The 13,070-nt window shown below is 41.7% G+C and overlaps 1 protein-coding gene across 1 annotated transcript in view; it reads left to right on the top strand.

Annotated features, from left to right (window-relative positions):
• The window catches only part of xkr6b (XK, Kell blood group complex subunit-related family, member 6b), a 52,159-nt gene that overhangs the window by 32,177 nt on the left and 6,912 nt on the right, over positions 1 to 13,070 (top strand). The window contains exon 2 of the mRNA XM_058613955.1: positions 12,312 to 12,508. Within this exon, the coding sequence (XP_058469938.1) occupies positions 12,312 to 12,508 (197 nt within the window). The remainder of the gene's footprint in view (positions 1 to 12,311; positions 12,509 to 13,070) is intronic.

Below are 13,070 nucleotides of genomic sequence, written 5' to 3'. Positions count from 1 at the left end.
CATGTTTCATACAATAAGCACAGGCTGTCAGGCAGTATCTGTCAAACAGTGCATTTTTTGACATTCCCGTTAAGATTAATCCCCCATTTTTCTACTGTTCCTTAAAAAACACACATCCCTCCCCGTCATGTTGTCAGTACATCATATGTACTACAATCTGCTCACTCTTTTCACCACCAGTATGTCTCTTAGCACACATCACAGGCTGTTATTTTCCAGCCCAGAGGCACACAAAATGCGATATAGCTGCTATCATACACACATTACTTCTCTTGATATGACAGATATTACTGCACAAGGGATGATGGTGTCTGTTCAAACATACAATCATTTACTCCGTGCGTCGGTGAAGCTCAGAGGCCGAGATTTGGTGTCGGAGGAGGGGGGGCGGGCTTTCAGCCTGTCAGCATCCAAGCTTCCCTGCATAGATTCATGGAAGAAAGGAAAACGCTCCCAGGATACCTGTATTGATCAGCCCCCCTCCCCCGCATCGCCATTCCCTCCTTTCCCTCCTATCTTCCATCTCACCATCCCCCAGCACACAAAGATAAGACCCCGGAGTTCTCAATCAAGCTCAGAGTCTGTTGTCTCCGTCTCTGTGTGCTTGTATGTTTGTGTGTGTGTGTGTGTGTGTGAGCGCATGTGTTTGTCTTTTGTTTTTATGAGCTGAAAATGCTGACGCCATTCAGGTTTGCCTCGGAGGATTTATATCATATTGTGTTGGTGTTTGGGTGATGGGAGGAGGCCGTTTATGTGACGGAAAATGCTGTAATGGGCAGGACAAATATGTTTTTTTTCCTTTTCTCGACCACAGCTTTTTGTGCGTGTCCCTCTGTGTCTGTCCCGCTGCACAAGCACCAGTCTACGACCTTACAGCACCCTGCAGAGCTGAAGCATATATGGAGAATTTGTCATGGTGGGCATTCAATATGCTTTCTGTCTGTCTCCCCGACGCCTCCACCTCCTCCTCTGCCTGATATTTCGATCCGTCACAACAGGTTCTGCTCAGTTTGCCTGTCAGTAACTAGCAGTTGGTGACTCACACACATATGCTTTGTGTCACTGGATCCCCTCAGGTTAGCATGGGGCTTTCCCACAGTGACACCGTCTGATGGTGTGATGTGTGTATGAGGACCAGAAAACAGGAAACAGATAAACCACAGGAAGCGAGGACATTTTCGTGAAACGTCCCTTGTGCTCTGTCACACCTTAAACAGGCTGTTAAGACTTGATTTTAGGGTTAGGCATTTAGTTCTGATGGTTATAGAAAGGGAAAGGGAATGCATCATGATTATGAGCCAACGTTTAGCAAGGAAATGTCTAAAAATCTCAATATTTAACAGATGAATCTGAGGTATTTAGCGACAGCACTGCCGAAAGCTGGCCATCGCGAGTGGCGAGCCGCAATCACAACCTCTTCCGCTGTATTTCAGTTCAGTGAAAGAATCGAGTACTGAACGATTCTGTGAGCAAATCTTCTTAATTAACTGAGTTTAATGATTCTGTACAAAATAACTGCTTTACAGGTCACTAGTCACTAGTTTGTGACACAAACCAGTCACAGACACGGGGACAAACATGCACACTTCACATAGAAAGACCAAGAATCAAACCCAGCATCTTCTTGCTGTGAGGCAACTCTGCTAATGATTATTACCAGTACTAACTACTAAGCCAGCATGCCACTCCGCAAAGCAAAACAGAGAGCTGTACATATTGATACTGTTGTGTAAGAATGAAAATATGATAAGCTTGTTGAAAGTGATAGTCTACTGTGCCGTTTTGTCTCTCTGTGTGTTTGTGTGTCCCTGTAAACCCAAGCAGCGCCACTTATAATGGCTGAAGTTACATATTCTGCATGTTAATAATGAGCTCGCTCACATTCCTCTCCTACACTTACACCTTTTCAAATGGCTGCCTGTCTTTTGAAATACCATCTGAAGTGAGCAATGTTCCTCTCCACTTGACGAGCCAGTGAAAACAGAGCTGTGTTTGTGAAGCTGTGATTTCTGCTTTTTCCTGAGAGGATGATTAATTTATCAATGGATGACTTGATCATAGTCAAACATGCACACATGTACCAGTGTTTGTGTGCGTGTGTGTGTGTGCATCTGTGAGTGAGAGCTTGTGCACAGTTGAAGGCAGCAGTTTCCTTTATTTGCATGTCTGGAGTGAACATCTATCATCATCATCATCAAGGAGCTGCAAAACAGTGTAGGCAGGCACCACTGCCACTCTGGGGAGAGAGACTGAACACACTTTCAAACCTTTACTGCAGCGTTATCAAATGCTTCCTAAATGCCTTCACCTCGGGGGAAACACACACATGCATACACAGATGAAAAGACCGCTTTATAGTCTTGTTTCGTGTCATTTTTTTTTTTGTTTTCCCATCATCGACCTTGTAACACACAAATCCAGGGATGGAGATATAACACGAAAGCGCCTAAAGACACCTTGCTCAATATTAAATGATAAAGTAATTATTTATACATACACATGTTTACCATGCCCTCTGCATTAAAATGTCTCCCTTCATTGACTGGCTTTTTTTTAAAAAAATGGTGATGGCCAGAGTGGCGCAATCCATTTTGGAGAGCCATGGGGATTAGTGGGCAGTACCACAAATGAAAGGGGAGTGCTGAAATGGTACCGTCTGATAGATAGGAGCAAGAGACAGTGTGTGTGTGAGCAGAATAGCAAAAAGAGCCCCCAAGACGACGAGGGGGTGCATTGTGGGAGGATGGGAGCAAGAGTGAAGGAGGGAGGAGTATGGTGGAGTGGAGGCACAGAGCCAGAAAATTGCATTGCGTGCTCAGTGATTAGTTTACCTCCTGGGTCTCATTCTCTCTCACTCCCCTCCTCTCACTCTCCTCTTACTCCCCAGGTTCTCTTCTGTAGCTTTGTCTCACTGCATCTCGCCTCCTTCTACTTCCTCTGTCACTACATCAGACTGTCACTTCTCTCTATTCCCTCCTCCTGTCCTCGTCTTTCTTGGCGATTATCTTCTCTGCCTCCGCTCTATCTCGGCCTCACACCCTTCCCACCCTCCCCCCCTCCCTCTCCTCGAGTGCTGACTTGGCTCTCACCTCCACTGGTTAGTTATCTTCAGGGCTTGAAAAATGCAAAAGCCACTGAACCTGCAAGCAAACCCATCAAACCTTTTAAAAACAAAGTTTGCACTGTGAGGGGATTTTTGGTGACGCGATAATTTACACACACCCAGCAACATTTACCCCAAAAAACTTTCAATCAATCGCAAAGTCAGGGAAGCCTTTTACCTCTTAAAGCCAGCCCTGCTTATTATAGTCTTAAGAGCCGTAAAACATCAGCTTCAAGTGTTGCACACGGTACAACACAGGTGCTGACACTGAATGAAAGCCAGCCTCCTCATAGACTCTTTTGGTTTGGACGCTTTCTTCTTAATCCGTATATAATCTTGCACTTCCTCTGAAGTGCAGCCACAAAACAGTAAGTGAGAAGCAGGGAGAGGGCAGACAGCAGTAAAGGTGGAAAAAAAAGATTTAACTTCTGAGAGTTGAAATATTTTTCTCCATTTTAATATCAGCGGAAGGTCGCAGAGTCACTAGTCATTATTAATTATTCCACCACCTCACTAAGTTTTACTTAACCATAATGTTTAGTCTTATAGTGACAACGTTTTCTTTGTAGCAGAAGAAAATTATATATATGTGTGTGTGTGTGTGTGCCCTCAGGTAAATATTCCACAGTACATTTGATATAAAGAGCTGTGTAACCAGCTGCAACGTGCTGTGTGTATGGAAATGTAATTCAGAAATAATATCACTGCATCTGACACATTAACCTTTAAAAAACAAACAAACAACAAATCAAAGAGCTGACACAATGTGTCTTTAAAAAACAAATATGGCACGCTGAGCACACACGCCATCATCTACCGGGTGAAAAGCAGGGCGTCGCCTAAGAGCATACCATAATGTTACGGGAAACTGGTAGATGCAGATGTGTGAAACTGGCTCATCAGCAGGTTGAATCTGGCTGGAAACGCTGCATTATGCAGTTTAGTTTTAATTGGAACTGTAGAATCAAATCAATCAATTAATTATTCCTGCCTTTCATTTGATTACCCAACTGAACATAGGCGCTAATGCACAACTGAAGTGATCAATAGCCGTCTGAAAGGAAAAGGCAACAGCCCTTGTTTTTAGCACTGATACCGAGTCTGCACCTCCTTATCTGCATCATGCTTTTATCCATTATTGGAGAATGACTCCACACTATCTTAGATCAGCCTGAACCTTTTGGCTGAGGTCTATCTGAGCCTGAGAGCCTTTCATCATGTGACTTGTTTTCCTCTCCTCTCCATTTGTTATGACTATAGATTATTTATCTGACATTACCCACTCTTCTCCCTTCTTTTATCCTCTCCTTCGCCCCCCCCTTTCTCCTTCTCCTTTTTCAATCACTGCCATCATATATCCTTTCCACTCGTCTTATCCGTGGCGCTATGTCACGTGATCACAGTGTAATGAGTTGGGGGAACCGGAGGACCGTTGCTAATGGTGACAAATGAGTGGCTGTGCAGAGAAGAAAAGCGAAAGAGTTCAGTCCTGTACCTGCTGGGGGTCAGAGTTTATTATCTCCACAGAGACGAGGTACCTTTCGACCACAGACACATGAAATGTGAAACACTTTCAGCTTTGCATCAAATAAATAATTTCAGTAAACACGCTTTGATGACTGAACAGGTCACAGATTGCATTAAGCTGAAAATGAATGAATTTGACATTTTTCCACTCTCAATAGTGGGATAATAGTTCAGATTGCATGTCCAGTATTTGTGAAACAGTATGCAAGGGTGGATATAATATAACGGATTGAGCTCAGGTCACTGCATTATTGTTAAAACAGACAATTTGTGTTGGTTTTAACGTATTTCTTTTTGTCAAATAGCAGTTCATATTCTATACGTTGTTTTGTGCAGTGTGTCGCTGTGGCCTAAGTTTAGGTTTTGTCAATATGTTGAATAAAGCATTATACTGTGGATTTTTAATACTGGGTGTTTTTAAAGACACGCAAAGACATCAGATAAAGCAAAAGTGAAAACAGGTAATGCATAAAAGAAAATAAAGCTCTGGGTTATTTGTATTATATATTCAAATTTGTAATTTCTGATCCTTTGTATTAGGACTGGACAATATGCATCGCAGGGCCACATAAAGAGACAAACAACCATTCAACCATTCACTCTCACTCTCACACCTACGGTTAATTTAGAGTGTCTAATATCCCCATATTGCATGTTTTTGGACTGTGGGAGGAAGCCGGAGAACACTGGGAAAACCCACACACACGGAGAGAACTTGCTCGAACCCGGGCCTTGTTGCTGCAAAGGCAACAGTGCTAACCACTACACCAACTGTGTGGCCTTTGAATCAGTTCATAATAATCCAAATTAAATATCAGATGTCTAAAGAGAGCTGAATAAACTAGCTATTTCTTTATTATATTGGTACTGAAGAAAATGATATTCCCATATTTATTGTTACTGAAGTATTCCCCAGCCCTCATTTGTATTCACTGCTCATCCAGTAAAATCCTCAGTCGTGTTAATGACCATTGAAAAATTTGTCCCTTATAAATCACTTCTTCAGACGCACCGTGGGAATTGGTGTGTACAAACGAAGTGCTATAATTACAGTGATAATGTTTAGTCAAGACATCAAAGTTGGTTAACCACGGCGCACACCGAGAACTGACAGGGCGGAGCAGAACTGACACAGCATCACTGATCTCAGCCTGCCGTTCCTCATCGCTTTCAGCTCACATCATGTCAAACCAGCCTCCACTCAACATTTGAGCGGCTCACGGTGTAGGAATTGCCTAATGGCACTGGTCACAGATGGCTGTGAGTGAGTGTATTTGACTCGCCTGTGGTACTCAGCCAAGCTTTCATCCAGGACTATTTGCTGCCATAAGGAGGGTAAAGACATAAATGAAGGATCAGTACAACATGGTTAAAGGGGAGGCCCACTGAGTCACGTACAGTACATTTACATAACATTAGAAAAAAAACAAATGATTGTGTCCACCAGTTAGTCAGAAGAAGATTATAACCTGGATGACTGAGACCCTTCACCGACATACAGTATAGCTTCAGTCGGACCAGAGTCAGACTCCGGCTGGCTTGGGCGTGTGCCACAGTGCCCGACTCCTGGCTAATAGCCAGAAATAATAGAAGCCATTAAACAGAGGAATAAGACAACCACGAGCCGATTTCACACTCTGTCAGCTTTAAGAATTGGCTGTTTTTTAGTTAAATAATGGTAGAGGGTAGAATGACTCAGAATGGCACTTGACAAGCGAACAACTAGCCACATGCTAAACAGGAAAGTGCCTAGTACTACCAAGTTGGAAGCAGCGCGTTTTGCCCCGAGCAGAGCAGAAGCGGACACACTTCATCCAGTAAATCGATTCCCCATTAGTGCTTGTATACAGCGACAAGGTATTTGTCCATAGCTCGACTAATCTTTGCATGGAAACATACAGTTTAAGCAACTAAGAGTTTTGGGGAAAGTGCAAAAAATACCAAGGGCTTGAAGACATGTACAAATGTCTTTTGAAAACACTTCTATTTGCATCCCCCTCACTCACACAGGGTAGAGGCAATGCTGTGGAAATGTTTATTTTAACAGTTTTCTTTGGCAATGCACAACTTGATGTTAACATAACACTGACATCACTGTTAGTGCTGCTGTGACAATGTTAATTTCACTGGAAAGGGCAGAAATTCTATCATTATACACTTGGATGAAATGCAACATGATAATACGGACATGTCAGAAACTAGTTTCTTCAACAAATGGTTGAGCAGAAAGAGGAATCTTCACTGCCATCTTGGGAAGGTATAGAATGTAGACATCAGAGCAAATGACATGGGGAAACAAGAATAGAAATGATGTAAAGAAAGAAGAATCTATCATTTATACACTGGAGTTCATTGCTATTTACTGCAAGTCTAAGATGCCGTCACCAAATTAAATATATATTTTCTGTCAACCAGTACTCTCCTTCTCACAGACACTTTCCACCACTAAAGTAAAAAATCCACATGTGCAGAGACTGCATTCTGTCTTTATGGTGGTGTGTTGGGAACGGTTGAAAACAAGGCGCCGACAGAGAGAAGTGAAGATATTGAGCCAAAGATGGGGAGAGATCGAAATCTCCCTGATAAAGGAGGTTTGAACCTCATTGAGAGTCCATGTGCAGCCCCTCGGAGTGACTCAGGGTGTGACTCATTGTACATTGCAGCTGGCATTACCTCCACCACACACACAAACACGTTCCCGCACAGCATTCTTACTGAGGACACTCAAAGACATAATATATTCCCTAATCCCTTACCCTAACCTTAACCATCACAAGTAAATGCCTCGTCCTAACCTAAACCTAATTCTAACCCTCAACCTCCCAAAAAAAACTTTAAAGTTGTGAAGACAAAACGTCCTCACTCCCTATTGGTTATATGGTTTTTGGTCCTCACAAAGACACACAAGAACCCGAACACTTCTTTTTAGGACTCTGACTTCCATACATTTGGACAGCCTTATCCCTAACCATAGCTATTACCAGTTAATGTCTAACCATAACCTTATGTTCAATTCAAATCTTACTCCTAAACTTAACCACTTCGTCAGAAATTAGGTTCTGCCTCATATGGACCAGGTTCTGACCCTTATGAGGACTACTGGTCCACTTCAGAGGACATTGCATTTACTTACATTCATTTCCTGGAGACTTACTCTCACCTTGACCATAATTACTACTGGTCTAATCTTAACCCTGGCCCTAACCTTAACCTAACTTTCAAACATGTTTTCACCTTCAAATGTAGTTATTTACGTGATGGGGACTTGATATTTTTCCCCATATGTGACTGTGTAAACAGATTTAGGTCCCCACAACATAAGGAATACCAAGTACACACACACACACATCTTGCCAACTTTAACAGCATCTGTCCTATAAGTCATGCTAGTGGGAAGGCTCAGGAGCTCAGGCTATGTTTATATCTCATAAGCTGATTCATAAGAAGGTCACAAGTTCTGTTACAGCAGCATGAAACAGAGATGGTGTGTCACTTTATAACACATGAAATCTGGCGTCATAAAAAAAAAAAACATGAAAAAGGTGTAATCTGCAAGACCTGTGTGTGTGCATGTGTATTGCATCTAACTACCCACTCATTGGATTAGTGTAAGGTTGGCTGGATGACTAATCGGTCAATGACTTTGGAGGAGCGGGATGAACAACATGACCAAGCAGCCAGTCGTCCACATGGTCTGTGGGTGCATGTGTGTGTGTACGTATTTGTCATTCCACCTGTCCGTCACTGCTGCTCATGCTCAAGATGTGTCCTCGTGCAGACATTGTAACCACATATGTATAACTGGCTGTGTATCAAGTTTGTCAATTTCAGTTGTGGAGGCAAATCATGTGCTTGTGATTCCATACATGCATGTATGTGTAGGTGTGTGTGTGTGTGTGTGTGTGTAGTGTGGACGTGGGGGTAGGGAGGGGGTTAATGGCTGCCTGTGTCTCGACAACAGTGGCAGACGGCTGGGCTTGGAACACGACCCCGGCACGGTGTCGAGCTGTTAGGCCATGCGTACGATGCTTAACGAGCCATGAGTGATCGCTATGATCTGGCTACAAATAATTCATGAGCAGCCCTGTAGAGGAGCTATGGAGCTAAAAGGCAAAGGAGAGGAAGCATGAAGAGGACAGAAGCCTAAGTGGAGAGAGGGAGAGGGAGAGAGAGAGAGAGAGAGAGAGCGAGAGAGAGAGATCCATCTGACATATGTGTCTGGAATAGAAAGGAAATCCCCTCTTACCTACAGTACTGTCAAGTTTGTGCCTGCTTATGTGAATGTGTGTGCTTATTTGAAGGGAGCCATTTGTGTTACTACAGCTGAAAATTCACAGTGGGAGTGTTTACACAGTGCATCACAATTGCAGGGTGTGTGTGAGACTTGTGAATGTGCAATATGTGTGTGTGTGTGTGTGTGTGTGTTGGGGAACGTGATGGAGTGAGTTCATATTTTTGTGACAGTTGTGAAACCCAAAGTGTTTAACTGCACTTGTCTTTTTTCTATTCTGTCTTTTTTGCTGAAAACAACAAAAACAGGACCTCAGAAAGCAGTGGAAGGATGGAAGCGTGTACAGCAAAAAAATGCTCATCCTCCTCCTTAATACTGCTTGAAAATAAAAGTGTTAAAAGTCTAAAAAGGAGTAACACGCTACAGTATTGATACTTAAAAATATAAAGACAGTCATTGAGGATGAAATAATGTACCTTGTTATATTATCCATAATCATTACATTTATTAGAAGTATTGTGTATGAAGTATGGATACCTGGTTGCTCCACTGTTCAATAATTTTCTTGCCGCCAAAAGATTTTTGTTTTTCAGTACATTTGGATGAAATATGTCCAGATATTTATATTGAGCAGGGGAAACCACTTTCCCTCTAATCCATGGATGTCAAAGGTATGGCCCGTGGGCCAGAACTGGCAACCCAGTGGGTCCAGTCTAGCCCCTTTGTGAAAATTAGAATTAGAATCTAATTATAATGTGAAATACTACATTTTTCAGTTCCAGATACCTGTAAATGTATCATATTGTTGAATTGGCACTTATTTCTCTCAAGCATTTTCAGGTTGTTCAGAATATGTTTTGTAAAAAGATGTAAAAAAAAAAAGGGAAATGCTTGTTGTTACTAGATTATTATGCGATTATTTGACTGGTCCTGCCCACTTGAGATCAAATTATGGCCCCTGTTTGCTTATGACCAAATACCTGAAAAATGTAATGACGTTCCAATCAACATTATCTATGTGTAGTACAAATATTAGCCCAGTGTTCAACATTAGCATCTGACCCCAAGTACTGTATCACGGAGCTCATTTATCAAAGCAGTGAACTCTTTCTTTGTAAAGTCACACGCTACAGAGACCATAAGGATTTCTGTGCCCCCCCTGCAGCGGCACTACAGACCACTGAGACGTATCAGTGGAACACACACAGACTAATGGAAATTGGGAGATGGAGACAAAGGGTCTGCGCAGGTCTCTATGGCATGTCATTAGTGCGGGAGAGGGGGGCTTGACTTGTTCCATCTGACATTTACCAGTCCCAGTGAAAATGTCACGGAATGCCAGCTTTTACCTCTGGATATAATAGTGCCTCTTAGAGCCCAGAGCTATTGATCCCAAAAAATTTTGTCCATTCTACCCCTCTCATGTTTCCCCCCCCCCCGTCACTGTCCCGAGAAAGACCATCATCCTGGTGCTATGAAATGTCCTTGCCCGGCGAGACCTTTCTGTTTTTGATCACCACATGCATTAGTAGACTTGCTACAGATGGAGAAGGATGCAATAACAGTGCTCAGCAAAGGATAGATCTTCCTCAGGAGGTGGGAGCCCTATCCGATGGTTGCCCTGTAACAGAAACATCTCATATTTGCTGTTATTCTCATGTTTGGTGCCTCTGAGCAAATGTGAGAGGGAGATTTGAACTTCAGACGTTTCTTAGTGCTTAAAAATATCACATGTATTGATCTGTATTTGTGCCTCTCCTGTTTGTTTTGGCCATTGGACTAAATTTAATGATCACAAGAAAAGTTTTTTGTCTGGTTTTTGTAGTCAGAAATACAATAGGCCTAAATTATACTGTAAATAATATTTCTGAAAAGGTTTTCAAGATGAGAGCAAAAGTGTTGAATATATAAATTAGAATGAACATTTTTGGTGTGAATTTTACATCATCAAACTGTAAGCATTAAGTTAAGGGTTGTATCAGATGCCTTAGGGACTGATTAATGTACACATCTCCATCAAAACAATAACCAAAAAGCAATCACCCTTAATTAGATGATGCATTCTTTCCAGAGTTCTCAACTTCATTTAATCCACGCACAATTCTCTTCCCCAACAGCAAATGTAGAAGCTAATTATCATGCTTAAAACCACTCATAAGCATTTTCTGGCATTGTTTGTTGTGCTGCAGTGTATTTGTGTCTCACTTTGAGGGACTGAATTTAGATCCTTGGTCTCTCATTTTGTTTTGGTGAGTGCTACTGTCTAGTCTATTTCTGTCCGTGCTTCGCTATTGTCCTCGCTTGACTGACTTCACATCAAGTGCTGGATTTATTTAGCTACTGTGCCAGCTCAGGCAGATAGACCCTGCAGCTACCACCCGAAATGCAATGACTGAGCTCACAGTTAAGATAATGATAAACCACCACAGTATAACTATCATACTGGTTTCCAGCTCCACAGCTAGATTTGGGGTCAACATGTTTTTGGGTAAAGCCTGTTGCACTTTTCTTAGCACTTCACTTCCAGTCATATTCAAAGAATATAATGCTCTTAATTAGCTAAATTACAGCCCTCAGCATATTACAGTTTTGTTCAGCAGTACTCTTGACCAAGTAACTCTTGGTCATGACTCATGAGTCAAAAAAACCCCACAAAAATTGTTTTACAGATTAACATCAGTTTGATTCAATTAGCCACCACGTTTTGGCTGCATTAGCCACCATGGTTTCACCAGGGTCACCATTTTGAAACCAACCACATTAGTTATGAAAATAGCAGCAGCTGATAATATGGGTCATGTAGTGCAATTACAATAATGATTATTTCCTTGCTTACTATTTTCGTTGTATAAGGAGTTCATAACCTGTGTTGTTTTTCTCAGTACTGCTTCACAGAGACTGTGCGTTAGTGTGTGGAGTCATTTTTCTGTACATATTTGTGTTTATGGTCATTTACATTTCAACAGTTTTTACTCAGAATGAACAAATGTTTTTGCAAATCATTTAGTGGTTACACTTTAAAACTCGCAAAACAGGCTACAGCTGTCAAGTCTGTCCTGCATGCTCATCAATAAACATGAAATATGGGTAGTGGTGATACTTTTTGTTTAATTCTTTCTCCAAACAGATGTGCAATTCTCTTTGATTGTTTCAGCTTTTTGAATGCGTTTTACTCACAAATTTATGAAAAGAAAGTTTTCTTTAACTCATTTAGAAACTAATGATATGGATACATATTCCTGGTATTAAGAATGTAGCTAAGCATGCCCTCTAGTGTTTTTTTTTTTTTTTAAAGTCAGCCGTGTATGTGTGAACTGGGACTTAACACTCTATTCGTCCTTGGGGCACATGATATCACTCACTCCCTTTTGTATTAATAAGGTCAAGTATTTGGTCGACGAGTCCAGAAAAGTGCACTTATCTAACTCTCTGTCCTTGCTGTCTCTGCAGGTACATACGCACCATGTACCTCGGCATACAAAGTCACCGGCAGAAGGAGAATCAGCGGCGTTTTTACTGGGCTATGATGTATGAGTATGCTGATGTCAACATGCTGCGACTGCTAGAGACCTTCTTAGAAAGTGCCCCTCAGCTGGTGCTGCAGCTCTGCATCATGATCCAGAGCAACAATGCTGAGTGGCTTCAGTGTAAGGAGTTAGCTCTTTGTTAATACTACCATTTTGTTTGTATGTAGTTTTCTGTGCTCAGTTCACATATCAATGTATTTGCAGTGCTTAATAATTACAACTGTACCCAATATCCAACAATCATCGCTCCTGTTATTGAAACCTTTTTTTTTTTTTTTTTTTTTTTCTTACCATTCCAGTTTCGTCAGCATGCAGTTACCCAATGAAAGCAATTCAATCATAACAAGTGATATCCCGCTCTTACGGAGTGTCTATAGAAATGCCATCAATACATTTGCTGAGAGGCACCATACTGGTGCTCTGCAGATAATCTTGTATCATTTTTCATGCAGCAGGTTACTGCTCTGACATATGTGCTGTCTCTACTATTATACATGTCTTATGGAAACTGAATTTGTGCACTAAATGGAAACAGTGTTGACTGAATGACCCATGATGATCTTGGCAATAATATGGCTTTCAAGTGGTGATGAATCACTTTGGCTGAAATAAATCCTACTGTATGCAGTAAGTGGAATGGCAACCAAGACTTGATAAAGCCTTCTTTGGGTTATGCTTCATG

Source organism: Solea solea, chromosome 17 (assembly GCF_958295425.1).
Source record: "Solea solea chromosome 17, fSolSol10.1, whole genome shotgun sequence".
In the NCBI taxonomy this organism is placed as follows: domain Eukaryota; kingdom Metazoa; phylum Chordata; class Actinopteri; order Pleuronectiformes; family Soleidae; genus Solea; species Solea solea.
Note: the sequence above shows the minus strand (reverse complement) of the source record. Positions and strands in the feature narration are given on the sequence as shown.